Source organism: Oncorhynchus gorbuscha, linkage group LG07 (assembly GCF_021184085.1).
Source record: "Oncorhynchus gorbuscha isolate QuinsamMale2020 ecotype Even-year linkage group LG07, OgorEven_v1.0, whole genome shotgun sequence".
NCBI classification, from domain to species: domain Eukaryota; kingdom Metazoa; phylum Chordata; class Actinopteri; order Salmoniformes; family Salmonidae; genus Oncorhynchus; species Oncorhynchus gorbuscha.
The window spans coordinates 17,782,659-17,803,819 of NC_060179.1; the positions used below are offsets into that span (position 1 = coordinate 17,782,659).

A 21,161-nucleotide genomic window follows, 5' to 3' on the forward strand; every position below is an offset into this window, starting at 1 on the left:
GAGAGAGAGAAAGAGAAAGAGAAAGAGAAAGAGAAAGAGAAAGAGAAAGAGAAAGAGAAAGAGAAGAGAAAGAAAGAGAAGAGAAAGAGAAAGAGAAAGAGAAAGAGAAAGAGAAAGAGAAAGAGAAAGAGAAAGAGAAAGAAAGAGAAAGAGAAAGAGAAAGAGAAAGAGAAAAGAAAGAGAAGAGAAAGAGAAAGAGAAAGAAAGAAAGAAAGAAAGAGAAAGAGAAAGAGAAAGAGAAAGAGAAAGAGAAAGAGAAAGAGAAAGAGAAAGAGAAAGAGAAAGAGAAAGAAGAGAAAGAGAAAGAGAAAGAGAAAGAGAAAGAGAAAAGAAAAAGAAAGAGAAAGAGAAAGAGAAAGAGAAAGAGAAAGAGAAAGAGAGAGACAAAGAAAGAGAGAGAGTGAGAGAAAGAGAAAGAGAAAGAGAAAGAGAAAGAGAAAGAGAAAGAGAAAGAGAAAGAGAAAGAGAAAGAGAAAGAGAAAGAGAAAGAGAAAGAGAAAGAGAAAGAGAAAGAGAAAGAGAAAGAGAAAGAGAAAGAAGAGAGAGAGAGAGAGAAAGAGAAAGACAAAGACAAAGACAAAGACAAAGACAAAGACAAAGACAAAGACAAAGACAAAGACAAAGACAAAGAAAGAAAGAGAGAGAGAGAGAAAGAAAGAGAGAAAGAGAAAGAGAAAGAGAAAGAGAAAGAGAAAGAGAAAGAGAAAGAGAAAGAGAAAAGAAAGAGAGAGAGAGGTATAGAGTAGAGCAGTAGAAACAAGTAGAAAATCTTCCCTGAGGATAGGGATGACAATGATAAACTCCATCACTTTAATGTTGATTGTGATGATTGATGGGAGAAAATATGAAATGGGGAGCGGTGAGTCGGGGGGGTAGTCTTCAAAGCCCTTACTTAAAATCTATGTGTTCCTTCTGGAGGCATGCACGAAGCCCTCGTGTGTTGTTCCGTCTCACATGCACGTCCACGGTGGCGTTGTGTCGGATCAGAGAGGCACTGTTGGGCTGCCACAGGTCCACCTGAGAGGCAGAGAGAGAGTTAGTTATAGTGGAATGAACATGGACACGGCCTATAAATACAGACATAGCAAGACACTCACCACCCAAACAACCTTGCTTCCCTTGATGAACCCACAGTTCTGAACAGAACTAAATTGGCCCATCCCCTGAACAAATGACTTTAGCTTCATCCTGCTAATAAACCCAGGGCTTCTGGGGAGATGGACAATAGCACAGCTTTAACATTCCAGGCTGTTCTCCGCAGCACACTGTGACCTGGAGTCTAGATCAATCTTATGGCTTAAGGCTTGATGGGTCTGTCCAGCAGGTCAATATTGCTCTCCGAGTAAAGTTTGAGGGAGCGTTGATGACTACACACACAGACACAGACACACACACACATGAACATGCGCACGCAGGCACACGCACACGCGCACGCGCACACGCACACGCACACACACACACACACACACACACACACACACACACACACACACACACACACACACACACACACACACACACACACACACACACACACACACACACACACACACACACACACACACACACACACACACACACCACAAGTCCCTATTACAGTTTTTTACAATCACTTTGGCACTAAATTCAGAACCTTCATGTCATTTTTCAAATGGTCAAAATGCTAATTTTTCTAAACTCGAACACTTTTTCCAATTGCTTGGATACAATACACACAAAGCTAAGATAATTTGTTCATTGAACTAAAATCACCTGTTCAAAACAGCACAACTTAACATCAAAGAATTTCCATTTCAAAATGCAATTCACACATTACATCTGAGATGACTGTCTATTCACTTCATTTCAATGATCTATCAATTGATACAACTGCTCAAAATGATAAGCAACTGTTGCATTACTCTTACAGTTTCTGTCAATTGCTAAGTGAAGTCACATTGTCAAAACTCTTCACACGGTCAGCGAAACAGAAGTGTATGTGGACCAAACTGTGAATTATTTTTATTGCTTTCACACAAAATGCTTTCAATGACCACATTCTCTGAAATCCATTAACTATTTTCTCATTCATACTCCACCACCTGCAAAACTATATACAGTTGAAGTCGGAAGTTTACATACACCTTAGCCAAATACATTTAAACTCAGTTTTAACAATTCCTGACATTTAATTCCCTGTCTTAGGTCAGTTAGGATCACCACGTTATTTTAAGAATGTGAAATGTCAGAATAATAGCAGAGAGAATGATTTAGTTCACATACACTCAATTAGTATTTGGTAGCATTGCCTTTAAATTGTTTAACTTGGGTCAAACTTTTTAGGTAGCCTTCCACGAGCATCCCACAGTAAGTTGGGTGAATTTTGGCCCATTCCTCCTGAAAGAGCTGGTGTAACGGAGTCAGGTATGTAAGCCTCTTTGCTCACATGTGCTTTTTCAGTTCTGCCCACAAATTTTCTATAGGACTGAGGTCAGGGCTTTGTGATGGCCAGTCCAATACCTTGACTTTGTTGTCCTTAAGCCATTTTGCCACAATTTTGGAAGTATCCTTGGGGTCATTGTCCATTTGGAAGACCCATTTGCGACCAAGCTTTAACTTCCTGACTGATGTCTTGAGATGTTGCTTCAATATATCCGCATAATTTTCCTATCTCATGCCGACATATATTTGGGAAGTGCACCAATCCCTCCTGCAGCAAAGCACCCCCACAACATGATGCTGCCACTCACCTGCTTCATGGTTGGGATGGTGTTCTTCGGCTTGCAAGCCTCCCCGTTTTCCTCCAAACATAACGATGGTCATTATGGCCAAACAGTTCTATTTTTGTTTCATCAGATCAGAGGACATTTCTCCGAAAAGTACCATCTTTGTCCCCATGTGCAGTTGCAAACCGTAGTCCGGCTTTTTTATAGCGGTTTTGGAGCAGTGGCGTCTTCCTTGCTGAGCGGCCTTTCAGGTTATGTCGATATAGGACTCGTTTTACTGTGGATATAGATACTTTTGAACCTGTTTCCTCCAGCATCTTCACAAGGTCCTTTGCATTTGTTTTGGGATTGATATGCACTTTTCGCACCAAAGTATGTTCATCTCTAGGAGACAGGACGCGTCTCCTTCCTGAGCGGTATGACAGCTGTGTGGTCCCATGGTGTTTATACTTGCATACTATTGTTTGTACAGATGAATGTGGTACCTTCAGGCATTTGGAAATTGCGCCCAAGGATGAACCAGACATGTGGAGGTCTACATTTTTTTGGCTGAGGTCTTGGCTGTTTTCTTTTGATTTTCCCATGATGTCAAACAGAGGCACTGAGTTTGAAGGTAGGCCTTGAAATACATCCACAGGTACACCTCCAATTGACTACAATGGTATCAGTTTGTTAGGTTAGATTACTCGTGGGTTATTACCTCATTGTCGGAACTAGAAGCACAAGCATTTCGCTACCCTCGCATTAACATCTGCTAACCATGTGTATGTGACAAATACATTTGATTTGATTTGATTTGTTAGCCTATTACAGTTTTTCTCAGTCGCTTTGGTGCATTTCTTAGATCAAAAGTGCACTTCTTGATACTACTTGTACAAATTCCAAATCATCTAGTCACTTGTGCACATCATTAAAGCAATTTCTTATTCCTTTGAACAAATTGCAATTGATAATGTACAAGTGTCAGCTTTTTTTCCACATTATCAATTGCTCATGTCATGTTGATCAAAATATAGTAGATGGTTCTCTGCTGAATAGTCTTACCCCTCAAAACATCTAGGCATTAGTTCCTTGCATAAGCCATTACATGCAAAATTGTTGAACTATTTGTCATAAACTGTCACACATAGTTTTAACACATTTCTATTAGACCTTTTGTACAAAAACGTGAATTGAGGAATCGTGCAGGTGAAATTGACCCTCACTCATGAAGGAATGTAAAGCGTTAGTTCAACCAACAATCAACCAGTTGTCTAAATTGCTCAAAGGTGCATCTCATGAAGAATCAATTGGCAAGCATATATAGACAGACCACAACACAGAGTTGCAATTTTCCAATAATGGATGGACCAGGAAACGAACAGGGTCAACAGCCAAGAGGAGGAAGAAGAGGAGCAAGGATGCGTGGTGGAAGGCAAAACAGAGGAAGAGGCAGAAGAGGACATAGGCGCATATCTGATGAGATAAGGGCCACTATTGTAGACCATGTTGTCAATCATGGCCTTACAATGGCTGAGGCGGGTCGAAGGGTGCAGATGAATATTGGGAGATCAACCGTGTCCTCAATAGTTCAAACGTTTCGAAGAGAGAACAGGTATGTCCACCAATGTACAGTGCACTGTTACTGTATATAAGCAGTATACTGTATACTTTCTACAATGCTTCATTTTACAGTAGTCCACTTGTATTTCACAGCATACAGAAATATACTCTATACAGATACATACTGCACCTTACATGCACACCCACCTGTATGTTTTACAGTAAAATGTGTGTTCGCATAGTTTTTGTCTATGTGAAAGTGTGTGATGCATCACTGCATTTTTCCCCACATAAGACTACAAGATGACCTCAAACCGGTGGCAGAGGCCTTTTCACACCTCAACAGGAGGAGGCTATTTGCACCATGGTCCGAGCAAACAATGCCATGAGACTCAGGGAAATACAAAGGACCATTATAGAACACAACGATGTCTTTGAAAACATCCATACGGTTAGCATCTCAACCATCGACAGGCTGCTGCATAGAAACCAGATGAGTATGAAACAGCTGTACCGTGTACCATTCCAAAGGAATGAGGACAGAGTTAAGGAGCTACGGTACCAGTATGTACAGGTAAAACATATATCTATGTAACTACTTTACAGCAACATTTTATAGTGATACATAGTACAGTAAGCATAAACTGCACACATTTCCATTGCTGTGGAAGGAACATGCAATATATGTAAATTTTATGTCACTCTTCCTTGCCAAAACAAATTAAACTGTGTGTTCTGGCATATAGCGTATAATGTAGTTGGAATCAAGTGAACCCTCTCACAACTTTGTATACGTGGATGAGGCTGGCTTCAACCTGACCAAATGCAGAAGGTGGGGTCGGAATATCATCGGTCACAGAGCTACTGTGGATTTGCCAGGCCAACGGTGAGGAAATATCACCATGTGTGCTGCTATTTCGGAGCATGGTGTCCTAAACCATATCCCCCTTATAAGGCCACACAACACCCAGCATCTACTCAACTTTTTAGAGACTCTCTACAGGGCTCTCATCCCTGATGATGAGAGGGGTCTGTTTAGAGAGGATTTGCCAAAGTATGTGGTCATTTGTGATAATGTGAGTTTCCATCGATCAAACATCATAAGGTAATGGTTTGTGACCCACCCAAGGATGCTCATAGAATTCCTCCCACCTTATTCACCATTCCTTAATCCAATGAGGAGTTATTTTCAGCATGGAGGTGGAAGGTGTACGATCGGCAGTCACACACACAGATGACCCTGCTGGCTGCAATGGATGCAGCATGTGAGGACATCACAGTAGACGCCTGCAGAGGATGGATAAGGCATTCCAAAAGATTCTTTCCACGTTGCATTAGAAGGGAAAATATCTGGTGTGATGTGGATGAGAATATTGGGCCGACAGACAGGAACATCTGGATGTGTAGAGACAGCACAACAGTGCTGCGGGCAAAGTTGTGCCTTAGGGGTGGTTTCCTGTGTTTCTTTCTAATTTAGTTTTTTTCCCTTTGTGTCCCTTGGGTTGTCCATTCTCTTTCAATCAATAACCCACATACAGTAATATGTAAATAGTACTGTTGAAATTGATATATGCCATAGAAGTGCAGCCTTGTGCATTTTCAATACAGTAACTGTCATCCAAACTGTAGCCCAAGTTTACATCAGGTAATACTGTCAAAGTACACAGTTACATTGACAACATGCCTAAACATTTTGACGACCTTGTTCGTGAACAATGACTCAATGACTTATCATTCTGATGACACTGACATGGTCATTGGCATGAATATTTACTTTTGAGAGATGTACTAAGGACTTTTAGTGACTGACTAGCTTTAGAAACATATCTATTGTATATTGCAGTTTGTACAGTCGCTCTGGATAAGAGCGTCTGCAAAATGACTTAAATGTAAATGTAAATGTACAAATTGTTCTGAGAAATGCACTTATTATTTTGCACATGTTAGGGATGATGTGAAAAATGCACCAAAGTGACTGAGAAAAACTGTAGTAGCTTCTAAAGCCATGACACCATTTTCTGGAATTTTCCAAGCTGTTTAAAGGAACAGTGAACTTAATGTATGTTAACTTCAGACCCACTGGAATTGTGATACAGTGAATTGTAAGTGAAATAATCTGTCTGTAAACAATTGTTGGAAAAATGACTTGCGTCATGTACAAAGTAGATGTCCTAACCGACTTGCCAAAACTATAGTTTGTTAACAAGAAATTTGAGGAGTGGTTGAAAAACAAGTTTTAATGACTCCAACCTAAGTGTATGTAAACTTCCAACTTCAACTGTATACTCAGCAAAAAAAGAAACGTCTTCTCACTGTCAACTGCGTTTATTTTCAGCAAATTTAACATGTGTAAATATTTGTATGAACATAACAAGATCCAACAACTAAAACATAAACTGAACAAGTTCTACAGACATGTGACAAACATAAATGTAATAATGTGTCCCTGAACAAAGGGGGGTTCAAAATCAAAAGTAACAGTCAGTATCTGGTGTGGCCACCAGCTGCATTAAGTACTGCAGTACATCTCCTCATGGACTGCACCAGCTTTGCCAGTTATTGCTGTGAGATGTTATCCCACTCTTCCACCAAGGCACCAGCAAGTTCCCGGACATTTCTGGGGGGAATGGCCCTAGCCCTCACCCTCCGATCCAGCAGGTCCCAGATGTGCTCAATGGGATTGAAATCCAGGCTCTTCGCTGGCCATGGCAGAACATTGACATTCCTGTCTTGCAGGGAATCATGCACAGAATAAACAGTATGGCTGGGGGCATTGTCATGCTGGAGGGTCATGTCGGGATGAGTCTGCAGGAAGGGTACCACAAGAGGGAGAAGGATGTCTTCCGTGTAACGCACAGCGTTGACATTACCTGCAATGACAACAAGCTCAGTCTGATGCTGTCACACACAGTCCTGTCAGGTCCAGCGATTGAGGGTTTGTGCCCATAGGCGACATTGTTGCCGGTGATGTCTGGTGAGGACCTGCTTTACAACAGGCCTACAAGCCCTCAGTCAAGCCTCTCTCAGCCTATTGCAGACAGTCTGAGCACTGATGGAGGGATTGTGCGTTCCTGGTGTAACTCGGGCAGTTCTTGTTGCCATCCTGCACCTGTCCCGCAGGTTTGATGTTCGGATGTACCGATCCTGTGCAGGTGTTGAAAAACGTGGTCTGACACTGCGAGGATGATCAGCTGTCCGTCCTGTCTCCCTGTAGCGCTGTCTTAGGCGTCTCACAGTACGGACATGACAATTTAATGCCCTGGCCACATCTGCAGTCCTCAATGCCTCCTTGCAGCATGACTAAGGCACGTTCACGTTGATGAGCAGGGACCCTGGGCATTTTTCTTTTGTTTTTCTTTCAGAGTCAGTAGAAAGGCCTCTTTAGTGTCCTAAGTTTTCATAACTGTGACCTTAATTGCCTACAGTCTGTAAGCTGTTAGTGTCTTAATGACCGTTCCACAGGTGCATGTTCATTAAATGTTTATGGTTCATTGAACAAGCAAGGAAAACAGTGTTTAAACCCTTTACAATGAAGATCTGTGAAGTTATTTTGATTTTTACGAGTTATCTTTGAAAGACAGGGTCCTAAAAAAGGATGTTTCTTTTTTTGCTGAGTTTATTTGCAGCACATGTTTTAAAATGCTAACACACTGTTTCCAAACTGTTAAAAACACATTCAAAACAGAACAAAGGCAAATGTTGTGCATTTCTCCAGTAACTAGATTGAAACATATAGAAAATCTCAGCAGAATATTTAATAATTCCAAAAACAAGAGCGGTGGTCTCTGATGAGACAAGGGCCACAATTATTGACCATGTTGTAAACCATGGTCTCTCTTTGCGAGAGGCCGGTTTAAGGGTGAAACCAAATCTGCAGCATTCAACAGTTGCATCAATAGTAAGAATTTTCCGGCAAAACAACAGGTGAGATGTGCATCCTTCAATAATAATTAAACTACTGTACATATTACATTAAAATACAGTACGTTCACATTTTGACATGTACTGACATTTTCAAATATATTGATTTGTGTTTTTCAGTAGGATCTTTGCCTGCCACAGGAGGGAGAGGCAGAATATTATCAGATGGTGTCACGTGTGCTCCCTCTCTGGCCTCTAGGTCACCAGGCTGCTCATTAGGGCGCACAGCTGTCACCAGCGGTACGTGCATAATGACACTCACCTGGAATCCATCACCTCCTTGATTACCTGTCCTTTATATGTCCCTCCCTTTGGTTTCTTCCCCAGGAGTCATTGTTGCTGTTTCATGTCGGTGCGCTGGTTGTTTCTTGGTTTGTTCATTAATTAATGAAATGTATTAATTCCCTGAACATGCTTCTCAACTCAGCATACATCGTTACAGATGCGCAGGAAATTGCCATTGTTGACATGGTAATTGGCAACAATGCAATAAAACTGCGGGAAATTCAGGACAGAGTGCTGGCAGACTATCATTTTTGGGAATGTGAATAAGGTCAGAACAATGACAATGGCCAGAGTCCAAGAGAAACATAAGATCAGGACGAAGCAGTTTTTCCCTTTTGAGAGAAACGGTGAACATGTGAAAGAACAGCGATATCAATATGTCCAGGTAAGATGTCTGTCCAAAAACCAAACAGGGTACATACACAGCTATGCATAACGTAAAGTGCTGTGGATTTACTGTATTTTACAGAGTAATGGAGACAAGAGCCAGGCAAACTGTACATGCATTCACCTTTGTGGAAGAAGCTGGATCCAATCTGGTGAAAACACACCGCAGGGCAAGAAATGTAATTGGACAGAGAGCAACCGTGGATTTCCCAGGACAGAGGAGCTAACATCACAACGTGTCCAGCACTGTCCAATGATGGTTTGCTGTTACACAAACCACTCATTGGCCCCTATAACACAGAAGCTCTTTTCTGGATGACCTACATAATCAACTTGTGCCAGCAGAGGAGAGAGGGGCAAGTGAACTCCCTTACCTCCGCTGTTGTGTGGGATAATGTGGCATTCCACCACTCTGCTGCAGTCAGACTGGTTTGCTGCACATCCCAGGATGTCAGTACTATTCCTGCCTCTACACTCCCCCGTCCTAAACCCCATAGAGGAGTTTTCCTCTGTGTGGAGGTGGAAGGTTTATGACCACTGGTCCACATGCCCAGATGTCCTTACTGGACATGAATGTAGGATGTGGAGACACTTCTCCTGAAGACTGCCAGGATGTGGAGACACTTCTCCTGAAGACTGCCAGGATGTGGAGACACTTCTCCTGAAGACTGCCAGGATGTGGAGACACTTCTCCTGAAGACTGCCAGGATGTGGAGACACTTCTCCTGAAGACTGCCAGGATGTGGAGACACTTCTCCTGAAGACTGCCAGGATGTGGAGACACTTCTCCTGAAGACTGCCAGGATGTGGAGACACTTCTCCTGAAGACTGCCAGGATGTGGAGACACTTCTCCTGAAGACTGCCAGGGTTGGACTAGACATTCCAGAATATATCCACAAGATGCATCACCAGAGAACTTGCAGGAGAACTAGAACCCTCACAGTATAAGTGATTTATACTCTACATGTTTTTTGTTGTAATTATTATTGCAGCCCTGGAATTTCAGGAATTGTTTTTTTGTTTAAACTTTAATTTTTTACATGTACATTTCTATATGCAAAGATATAAAAAAAAATAAAGGCTATTGAAGCAAATGTCTGCATTTGACTCATTCTTGTTACATATACTTTAGTACAGTAAATAAAAGGTGTCATTCTTAGTCTAATGAAATAATGAGTTATGTGAAAAATCATTCAAATTTCAAAGAGAAGTTAATTTATGTAATGCTCCTTGTTAATGTTTTTAAGGTCAGTGTGTTATGAGTGCCAATGCATGCTTTCTGAGTGAGAATTGTTGCCAGTGTTATGGTCAAACAAGCTTATTTTTTAAGTGTTTTGGTGGTTTGAGTGAGTTTTGGAGGTGAGATGCACACTGTGAAGAGTTTTGAAAAAGTGACTTCAGTATTGACCGATGCTTGTTAGCGATTGAAATAAAAAATCATGCATAGTTTTATGGAAACTGACAAACAATATTCCATGTTTAGATCATGAAAGTTTCAGGATAACGAGATCCATTGACACCAATTACAATGGAACATGAATCAACTGGACTACATTATCTATGGATGTAATATTTCATCATTCTTTATCAGACACTCTTGTCCCATGTTTTAAGATTTGACATTACTGTACACTCACCGGCCACTTTATTAGGTACACCTATGTAGTACTGGGTACGACCCCCTTTTGTCTCCACAACAAACTGAATTATTCACGGTGTTGCCCTTCTGCACACCACTGTTTTAAACCAGCTGTTATTTGAGCATTTATGGCCTTTCTGTTAGCTTGAATGAGTCTGGACATTTTCTCTGACCTCTCTCATTAACAAGGGTTTTTTGTCCACAGAAGTGCCACTCACTGAATGTGTTTTGTTTATCGCACCATTCTCTGTAAACTCTAGAGACTGTAGTGCGTAAAAATCCCAGGAGGGCAGCTGTTTCTGAGATGCTGGAACCACGTGTGGCATCAACAATCATACCACGGTTAAAGTTGCTTAGATTACGCATATTCCCTGTTCTAATGTTTAGTAGAACAACTAAAGCTCTCTACTCTACATACGGAGTTGCAGGCAGACACATGATTCGCTGTTCGAAAAAGCAGGCTATTTTACGTTAACATGCAGGTGTACCTAATAAAGTGGCCGGTGAATATGTATGCTGGCCCTTGTCATTGCTTTTCCAATACTGCCAACTCGTTCGTGATGGTATCCAGCTACAATAACATGGCGATAAAATGGAACCGGCAGGTGATCCAGGTCACCTGCTGGCTCCATTGGGGTCAAAGGAATGGCACGGGACAAGCACCCCTTCTGAGAGGTGATCGTGAGCCTCGTTTGAGAGGTGTGGGGGAACGTGATAGAGGACAAGCACCCCTTCTGAGAGGTGGCACCCCTTCTCGTGAGCCTCGTTTGAGAGGTGTGGGGGAACGTGATAGAGGACAAGCACCCCTTCTGAGAGGTGATCGTGAGCCTCGTTTGAGAAGTGTGGGGGAACGTGATAGAGGACAAGCACCCCCCTTCTGAGAGGTGAGCCTCGTTTGAGAGGTGTGGGGGAACGTGATAGAGGACAAGCACCCCTTCTGAGAGGTGATCGTGAGCCTCGTTTGAGAGGTGTGGGGGAACGTGATAGAGGACAAGCACCCCTTCTGAGAGGTGATCGTGAGCCTCGTTTGAGAGGTGTGGGGGAACGTGATAGAGGACAAGCACCCCTTCTGAGAGGTGATCGTGAGCCTCGTTTGAGAGGTGTGGGGGAACGTGATAGAGGACAAGCACCCCTTCTGAGAGGTGATCTGATGCCAATGTGTACCACAGAGTAGGTGATGTGTCAGTGAGCCTCGTTTGAGAGGTGTGGGGGAACGTGGTAGAGGACAAGCACCCCTTCTGAGAGGTGACCGTGAGCCTCGTTTGAGAGGTGTGGGGGAACGTGATAGAGGACAAGCACCCCTTCTGAGAGGTGATCGTGAGCCTCGTTTGAGAGGTGTGGGGGAACGTGATAGAGGACAAGCACCCCTTCTGAGAGGTGATCGTGAGCCTCGTTTGAGAGGTGTGGGGGAACGTGATAGAGGACAAGCACCCCTTCTGAGAGGTGATCGTGAGCCTCGTTTGAGAGGTGTGGGGGAACGTGGTAGGGGACAAGCACCCCTTCTGAGAGGTGATCGTGAGCCTCGTTTGAGAGGTGTGGGGGAACGTGGTAGAGGACAAGCACCCCTTCTGAGAGGTGATCGTGAGCCTCGTTTGAGAGGTGTGGGGGAACGTGGTAGGGGACAAGCACCCCTTCTGAGAGGTGATCGTGAGCCTCGTTTGAGAGGTGTGGGGGAACGTGGTAGAGGACAAGGCCACGGACCAAGACAGCAAAGAGTGTCCAATGAAAGCCGAGCAATAGTTGTAGACCATGTCGTAAATCATGGCATGACAATGACTGAGGCAGCTACAATGATTCAACCAAACCTCAGAAGATCAACTGTGGCCTCAATCATCAGAACTTTCCGCAATGAGAACCGGTAAGTCTTCAGCATGCACTAAACATTAGGCTACTCTCAATTGTCAAATGACTGTATACTGCATGCCAATGTGTACCACATAGTAGGTGATGTGACTAAATGTATTCTTACTGTAATTTTCCCTGCAGAGTTGAGACTAGGCCAAATAGGGGAGGCAGAGGCAAAATTCTGACTGACCAACGAGTGGGCTGTGGTCAATTTGGTTCGTCCAGAAGTTGTATTCGCCTTACAGAAATTCAGCAGCACATCTTGGCCAATGACGACATGTTCAACAATGTACGAAGGGAAGCCATAAGTTTGCCGACTATTGTCACGCATGCTGACAGAGAGTATAGTCTACCTCGGAGGTGGTCCCCCGGAAGGAGATCAATACCAATCATACGACCGGTGAGGAGAAGGGAGTTTCTGGACCGACTGAAGACCGTGCGCAGATCATGATTACTCCTGTCAAATCGCCAGGTTCCTCCTGAGAAGTAGGACAGAAGAAACGCAGGGAAAAGATAGAATTACTAGACCAATTAATAGAAGGAATGACATACTAGCCAGGGATGACCCAAAACAACAGGTGTAAACGGGACGGAAAATCAAAAGGAAATAGTCTCACTGTAGCTGGGAAGATGACTACCATCTAAGGCAAACATGGGCGTAGGCTTGTCCTAGATCATGTTCCGACTGCTTCGTCCATGAAACAACCCTCAGCCCCTCCGGCACCAGGTCCTGAGACGGAGTTAAAGTTTTCCACTCGGTCTCCCCTCTCTGAGGCACAGGTGTCTCTCAAACAGCTATACCATGTGCCTTCTGAAAGAAATGCAGAGAGTCAAGCAACTGAGGACTGATTATGTTCAGTTTCAAAATACCTGTTGTGAAAAATTACCCCAACATTCTACATCATTGTAATCAGTAATTATCTTTCCAAAATGTCTATTTAGAGGGTTATGGAGCTGGATGCGGATGAAAAGCATCCCAAATTCCTCTTTTTGGATGAGTCAGGCTTCAACCTGGCCAAGACAAGGAGGAGAGGTCGGAATTTCATTGGCCAGCGGGCAACCATCCAAGTACCGGGACAATGTGGGGCCAACATCACCATGTGTGCTTCAAATATCAGAAGATGGTGTGTTGGGACACAGACCTCTTATAAGATCATATAATGCTGCTCTCCTTGTAACCTTCCTTGATGAGCTAAATCAGGTCTGGAGAGCTGATGGCGTGACCTATGTCATTGTGTAACAAGAGAAGCGGCCACAGGATAATGTCAGGTTCCACCATCGGGAACAGGTGTGGGAAGACTAAATGATGATTAGGGGAATAGGAACAGCTGGGAGCAGGAGGACGATAGAGAGAAGAGAGAGCGAGAGAGTGAGAGGGAGGAGGAGAGAGAGGGATAGAAAGAGGGAAAGCTCAAATGTTAAATCAGGTCTGGAGAGCTGATGGCGTGACCTATGTCATTGTGTAGGATAATGTCAGGTTCCACCATGCTCAAATGTTGCAAGCATGGTTTCAGGCCCCTCCACAATTTACCACCCTGTACTTACTCCATACTCTCCTTTCCTTAACCCGATTGAGGAATTGTTCTCCACATGGAGGTGAAAGGTATACACAAACAAGCCACCCTTCTCCGGGCCATGGATGACGCATGTAATGACATCACGGCAGACCAGTGTCAGGCCTGGATTCGCCCGAAGATTCTTCCCAAGATGTTTGGCTAATGAAAACATCCATTGTGATGTGGATGAGAACCGTGGCCAAATCCACAAGACAGGGTTGATGGAAGTATAGAAGTACAGTAATCAATTCTTTGTTTTGCTTTTTACAGTAAGCCAGGTGAGGAACACAGCAGTGATGTTTTACAGTAAGCCAGGTGAGGAACACTGCAGTGATGTTTTACAGTAAGCCAGGTGAGGAACACTGCAGTGATGTTTTACAGTAAGCCAGGTGAGGAACACTGCAGTGATGTTTTACAGTAAGCCAGGTGAGGAACACAGCAGATGACTTTTTACTGTAGGTTTTTTCTTTTTTGCTTTGATTCAAAGAAACCTGTTGTGATTTTACTGTATGTCATCAATACATTTCAGATTTTGTTCAATGATTCCACTGTGTCTGTAGTATTCTCTCTTTACTAGACCTTTTACTGTGATGTATGTATGTGTAGTACCATAATGAAACATGTATCACATATTTTGTACTACAATATTTAACGAATGAAAGAACAACTACACAGTGAAACTATCGGTATCTTGTGTATGGGTGATCTAAATTAATGTTCCTATGGTATTTCATGATAAATTAGTTATTTGAACCAATGATTCTGCAAGTGCAAGGTTTCTTTAAAGATATGAATGCACAATGCAATATTTTGAACATTGGACAACCTGTGTTACAAGTGATGACCATTGTGAGTTGTGTGTCTAGATAAATGACCACAAGGTTCTGAAATCAGTGCGAAAGTGATTGTAAAAAGAACTGCAGCAGTCCAGTCAAGCCATTCCTTCTGCCTCCAACACCCCACACCCTGCTGTTTGTCCCCAGGTTAGCAGCAAAGACTTCTGCCTCCAACACCCCACACCCTGCTGTTTGTCCCCAGGTTAGCAGCAAAGACTTCTGCCTCCGACATCCCACACCCTACTGTTTGTCCCCAGGTTAGCAGCAAAGACTTATGCCTCCAACATCCCACACCCTGCTGTTTGTCCCCAGGTTAGCAGCAAAGACTTATGCCTCCAACACACCACACCCTGCTGTTTGTCCCCAGGTTAGCAGCAAAGACTTCTACCTCCAACACACCACACCCTGCTGTTTGTCCCCAGGTTAGCAGCAAAGACTTCTGCCTCCAACATCCCACACCCTGCTGTTTGTCCCCAGGTTAGCAGCAAAGACTTCTGCCTCCAACATCCCACACCCTGCTGTTTGTCCCCAGGTTAGCAGCAAAGACTTCTTTCAGCTCCTGCCGACAGATAGCACTGCTGGCTGGAGCTTGTATAACCTATCCTTTAGCCAGCTATTAGCAGCCAAATGAACACGTCGACCTTGGACCAGCCATTGATGCTCTCCTTAACCAAGGTTTTATGTAAAGATAATACCAGCCTTGCTCTAAAATTAAACTTTTTTGGGAGCATGAATCAGCGATTCAGTTATTTGCTGTGACGGGAACTGAGCGTCTCATAGTGCCAGCTGGCTCTGGTTTCAGCACGGGAGTAGAATCCTACAGACTTGTACAAACCCCTATTAACAGACCGATTAGTTTAATGGTTAACAGAAAGCCATGCACCCGCTTTGTAGTAACCAGTATAGAATGGCATGGTGTCCTCAGCTTTTCTATGCTACTCCCAGCCAACATAAATGGGTCGGGTCAAAGGCCTCATTTCCAAGTGGCTAAGAGCACCATTGGTACAGTAAATGTTTCCACATCTTCATCTCTTTGTTGGTCTCACAAATCAAACAGCCCTTTGCCCAAGTATCACTTGTGTACCACTATCAGAGAACATGATTCACTCTTAATGAGGCCCTTGTAGGATTCAAGTTACAGTTTCCTGTAATTGTTTACAGAAAAGGCTCTCATAGAAGCATTCCTTGGCTCCATTAGGAAATATAACTCCCGTTGATTAGATCCTTTATGATTTGATTGTTTACGCAATTTTATTTGTGGTTATAGGATACCTTTAAATTGAGGGAGTTGTGTTATGGTTCATGGCAATGATGGCATGGAGTTAAGGAAGCTACTGGGCCTACAGGAATGACTAGTTCAGTCCTGAGACATACAGTAGATATGTCGGCCTCAACATGAGGCAACTAAGGTGACATTCTATTGGAGTATTTGTGGTTCAGGAGAAGCTAGACAGATCTATCATAAGACAGCACTCTGTGGTCTCAGTCTCCACAATTCAGAGGGCAACGCACCAAAGGAAACATCTTTCCACTAGTATCTGAATGATGACACAAACATATTTGGAGTCCAACCATTCTGTCTCTTTGTGGACTGGCACCCGTAGATGTGAATCAACAATTGAATGTATGTAACACTCTTCTCTCTATTTGACCCCAGTCTCTACCTGAAGGTTAAAAGTGTGACTTTGGCATGAGGTCGTCACGGCGGAGCGCGCCTAAACTAATGAAAACACATCTCAGCAGCAGCTGTCCAAACAGTAGCCACCATCTCCAGGCTCTCCTGGTCCACTGGCCCTCCTTAGACAAAGACGCAGGCCAGACCAAGACCAACATGTGGGAACCACCAAATGATGTTCGGTTATTTAGCCATCAGTACAATAAATCACTACTTTTTGGGTCAATTTACTTTTCCCCCTCTCTGTCCCTCATTCCCTCTTTGAGTTAGTCTTTCAGGTTGTCAGAACAGTTCAGCCCAACCCTGAACCCTAAAAGACTAGGCCAAGGAAAACTATAACAGCCCAAACACTTCCCAACAGAACCCAAACAGTCAGACATACCTCAGACACTACCAAATAGCCATATCAGTGATATACTACCCAATACAGGCCAAAACAACTAAAGACAACCCAACACTGGCAAACACTGTTCAACATATCCCACCACTGCTCAAAACATGCTACACAAAAAATGGGACGGCTCTATCTAATGTGAATTTATCAATTCAACACAGTTTTCATATATTAATCTTGACCACCCAGGCAGGTTCCACCTCATTTTCATATTCCACTAATAACATCAGTCCTTCTGCTGGGAGTTTATCTTCAAGGGAAGGAAAGTGCAGGAAGGTTGTCGTTTTTCCTGGCATTGCTGTGTAATTGTTCCCAAATGGGTTTGGGAATGTCACAGGCCACAGGAAACTCCTTCTCGCCTTGTCCAAGGAGCCTGCAGGTTTTTCCAACGGCAACGGTCCATGAACCAGATATCTTTCTTACTTGCATGAACTGCATCATCTGCCTCTCTGTAAAATGTGTCAGAAGAAGAAGGTCTAGTACACTGACTACAGTATGATTACTGTGGTTCTCTATTGATGGTAAACAGTGAATGTTTTATCATGGTCTATTGTCCCTTCCTGGTTAAGCTACAGTATTGATTTCTCTCAGCTGTCAGATGGAGACTCAATCTAAACATCTCTCCCCATTATGTAAATATAAAGATACTTCATCTCTCCCTCACCCCCTCAGACTGCAGAGCTCATTGAAGTAGAACTGGAGCCTCTTCTTCTCTCATAGAAACAGACAGACATAGAAACATGGTCTGACGGTGGACAGCTCCCTCTCCCAGTCTCCCTGTCTCAGTAAAGATGTTCTATCAAGAGAGATAGAGAGAGAGAAACAGCTCAATCTGCATAACACTGTTGTTCTGACAGAGTAATCTCCCTCGTCTCGTAACTCAAGTTGACACGTCGACTCCGGGAATATGATCATCAGCACTGTGTCATAATCATCAGAGATGATGAGTGGGTTAATTACTGTGTGTGTGTGTGTGTGTGTGTGTGTGTGTGTGTGTGTGTGTGTGTGTGTGTGTGTGTGTGTGTGTGTGTGTGTGTGTGTGTGTGTGTGTGTGTGTGTGTGTGTGTGTGTGTGTGTGTGTGTGTGTGTGTGCGTGCGTGCGTGCGTGCGTGCGTGTGTTTTTGTGTGAAGAAAGAGAGAGGGTGAGACTATAAGACAGGACATCATTACCTTGATGTTTCCCAGGAGTTTCTTGAGCTCCTGCACCTCCCCCTCGTTGCTGGGAGTTATCCTGAAGACTTGATCACTGAAGAAGTAGAGGGAAGGAGTTAGGTAACATTTATGCATTTCTTGTATAACTACAACAGAGTTTTCTTATTTCTTATAAAAGACTGTAAAAACACCTACAAATCATCTCCAATGTATTTGCATTTTGGAAATCTATTCCAAACTATTCCCACGCATAATACCAGTGTGTGATCGTATACAACAATATATCTGTTTGTGCTTCTTGCGGTCAATTTGCTACAAATGATTTGTACATTTGTTCAGGCCACCTCCGCTACAAAGAAATTACAATGAATTATAATCCCACATAATAATTCACATTTCCTGTTACTGCAGGATTTTTTTCCTGCTGTAGGAGATGGCTCAAATGAAGATCCTATACCTTTACTAACTACCTTGTAGGATCTACCTATCTATCTATACTATGTCTGGAAGTAGACATAATCTGTCCCCTATACTAACCACAGTCAGGAGGATTAAGTTGAGCAATGTTTAAAATGAATAAAAGCACCTCACTCTATGACATTTCTCAGCCATACAGTAGTCAGAGTTAATGCAGCCTCCCTTTTGTACATGACTGGAGAATGACACTTAATTGTGAGAGATGATTCAGCAGGGTTAAGGGAAGGGCTGGGTCCTGTTTTAGTGTGACAGAAGGGATGGATGACAGGGTCAAACCAGTGGTGAACAATCAAATCAAATCCAAATGCTTTTGTCACATGCGCAGAATACAACAGGTGTAGGTAGACCTTACAGTTAAATGTGTACTTACAAGCCCTTAACCAACAATGACATTTTAAGAAAAATAATAAATAAGTAAGTAAAAGAGAAAAAGAATAAGTAAAAAATAGAAAATAAAAGTAACAAATAAACATCAGCAGTAAAATGACAATAGCGAGGCTTTATACAGGGGGTACTGGTACAGACTCAATGTGGAGGCTTTATACAGGGGGTACTGGTACAGACTCAATGTGGAGGCTTTATACAGGTGGTACTGGTACAGACTCAATGTGGAGGCTTTATACAGGGGGTACTGGTACAGACTCAATGTGGAGGCTTTATACAGGGGGTACTGGTACAGACTCAATGTGGAGGCTTTATACAGGGGGTACTGGTACAGACTCAATGTGGAGGCTTTATACAGGGGGTACTGGTACAGACTCAATGTGGAGGCTTTATACAGGGGTACTGGTACAGACTCAATGTGGAGGCTTTATACAGGGGGTACTGGTACAGACTCAATGTGGAGGCTTTATACAGGGGGTACTGGTACAGACTCAATGTGCGGGGGCACCGGTTAGTCGAGGTAATTGAGGAAATGTGTACATGTAGGTAGAGTTCAAATGACTATGCATAGATAATAAACAGAGAGTAGCAGCATAAAGGGGGGGGGGGGCAGTGAAAATAGGGTAGCCCTTTGATTAGCTGTTCAGGAATCTTATGGCTTGGGGGTAGAAGCTGTTAAGAAGCCTTTCGAACCTAGACTTGGAGCTCCGGTACCGCTTGCCTTGCGGTAGCAGAGAGAACAGTCTATGACTAGGGTGGCTGGAGTCTTTGACAATTTTTAGGGCCTTTTTCTGACACCGACTGTTATAGAGGTCCTGGATGGCAGGAAGCTTGGCCCCAGTGATGTACTGGGCCGTACGCACCATCCTCTGTAGTGCCTTGCGTTCGTAGGCCGAGGAATATTGCTGACAGATAGTGCAGCGCTCCAGCGTTTTGTGTTACACACACAGGTGATGGGACATAGGTTTGTTATTACAACACATTATTACATTGAGTCAGATGGGAATCAGGAGTCTTAAATAACATGAACCTATATTAAAACATAATATACTAGCCTAAATATACACTGACTAAAGCACAGATCACAGCATACTACACGTCGCGGAGGGACGTATATTTTGGGGGGAGAATGACTGTGAGAACGTTCTCTGGTCTCTGGTAACTTTTTAAAAGGTTATCCTACTGAAAATAAAATGATGCTGACATTAAAATATAATTCCCCCCTCCAGAAACGAGCCCAGTAACATATTGGTCCATAATATCAGGCAAGTGTGCTATTTAGCAATACTCATCACCTGATGTGGCCCAACTGATGCAGCATAGTGGCTGGGAATAAATAGGCCGAGGGCAGCCCATCTTCATTTACCTCACTGGGCTAATCATTAGCTAGATAGGCTATCTTGTTGCTAGTTACAGTGTAGCAGCATAATGATGACTTGAATGTCCCCCCAAAAAAACATTCCCCTGTGAATATAATATACATGACTCAGGTTACATTTCAACGCCATTGGAGCCCGCTGACGCGCATAAACCAATGCCGCTGCTAGAACTAAAATGGATTTGAGAAATAAGTGTAGCTTAGTAGAAAGCTAGAAAGCTCAGTGATCCTCATCTTATAACAGTGGCCATCAAAAGTGTGTTTCCCGCGACTGCATTAAGAATGCGGAATGGCTACAATGACTGGGCATCACAGGAGGTTGGTGGCACCTTAATTGGGGAGGACGGGCTCTGTTATGCAGGTGAATGAGGACCCAAAAGCGACTTGGCGAAAACAGAGTTTTTAATCCAGTAAAGTAACTTTACAATCAAAAGGCATAATTCTACTCGTAATGACGAGAACAGACTGGAGACTTGATCAAGAACTGCAGGTTGCCTCGGGAAGGCACTTGAACGTAGCAGACTCAGACACCTGCTCACCACGCAGCATCTGAGGGAAACACGACACGACAGGGCGATACATAGACACAGCACGGTGAACAATAGACAAGGATCCGACAGGGCAGGAACGGAAAACAAGGAGAGAAATAGGGACTCTAATCAGGGAAAAGGATCGGGAACAGGTGTGGGAAGACTAAATGATTGATTAGGGAATAGGAACAGCTGGGAGCAGGAACGGAACGATAGAGAGAAGAGAGAGAGGAAGGGAGAGAGAAAAAGGGGAACGAACCTAAAAAGACCAGCAGGGGGAAAATGAACAGAGGGAAAAGCAAAATAACAAGACAATCTAAGACAAAACATGACAGTACCCCCCACTCACCGAGCGCCTCCTGGCGCACTCGAGGAGGAATCCTGGCGGCAACGGAGGAAATCATCAATAAGTGAACGGTCCAGCACGTCCCGAGACGGAACCCAACTCCTCTCC

The 21,161-nt window shown here is 43.4% G+C and overlaps 1 protein-coding gene across 1 annotated transcript in view; it reads right to left on the minus strand.

Moving 5' to 3' along the window:
• The window catches only part of LOC124039139 (carboxypeptidase A6-like), a 51,453-nt gene that overhangs the window by 14,423 nt on the left and 15,869 nt on the right, over window positions 1-21,161 (minus strand). Inside the window, exons 2-3 of the mRNA XM_046355024.1 lie at window positions 17,957-18,032; window positions 893-1,017 (exon numbers count right to left, since the gene is read on the minus strand). Of these exons, the coding sequence (XP_046210980.1) occupies window positions 893-1,017; window positions 17,957-18,032 (201 nt within the window). The remainder of the gene's footprint in view (window positions 1-892; window positions 1,018-17,956; window positions 18,033-21,161) is intronic.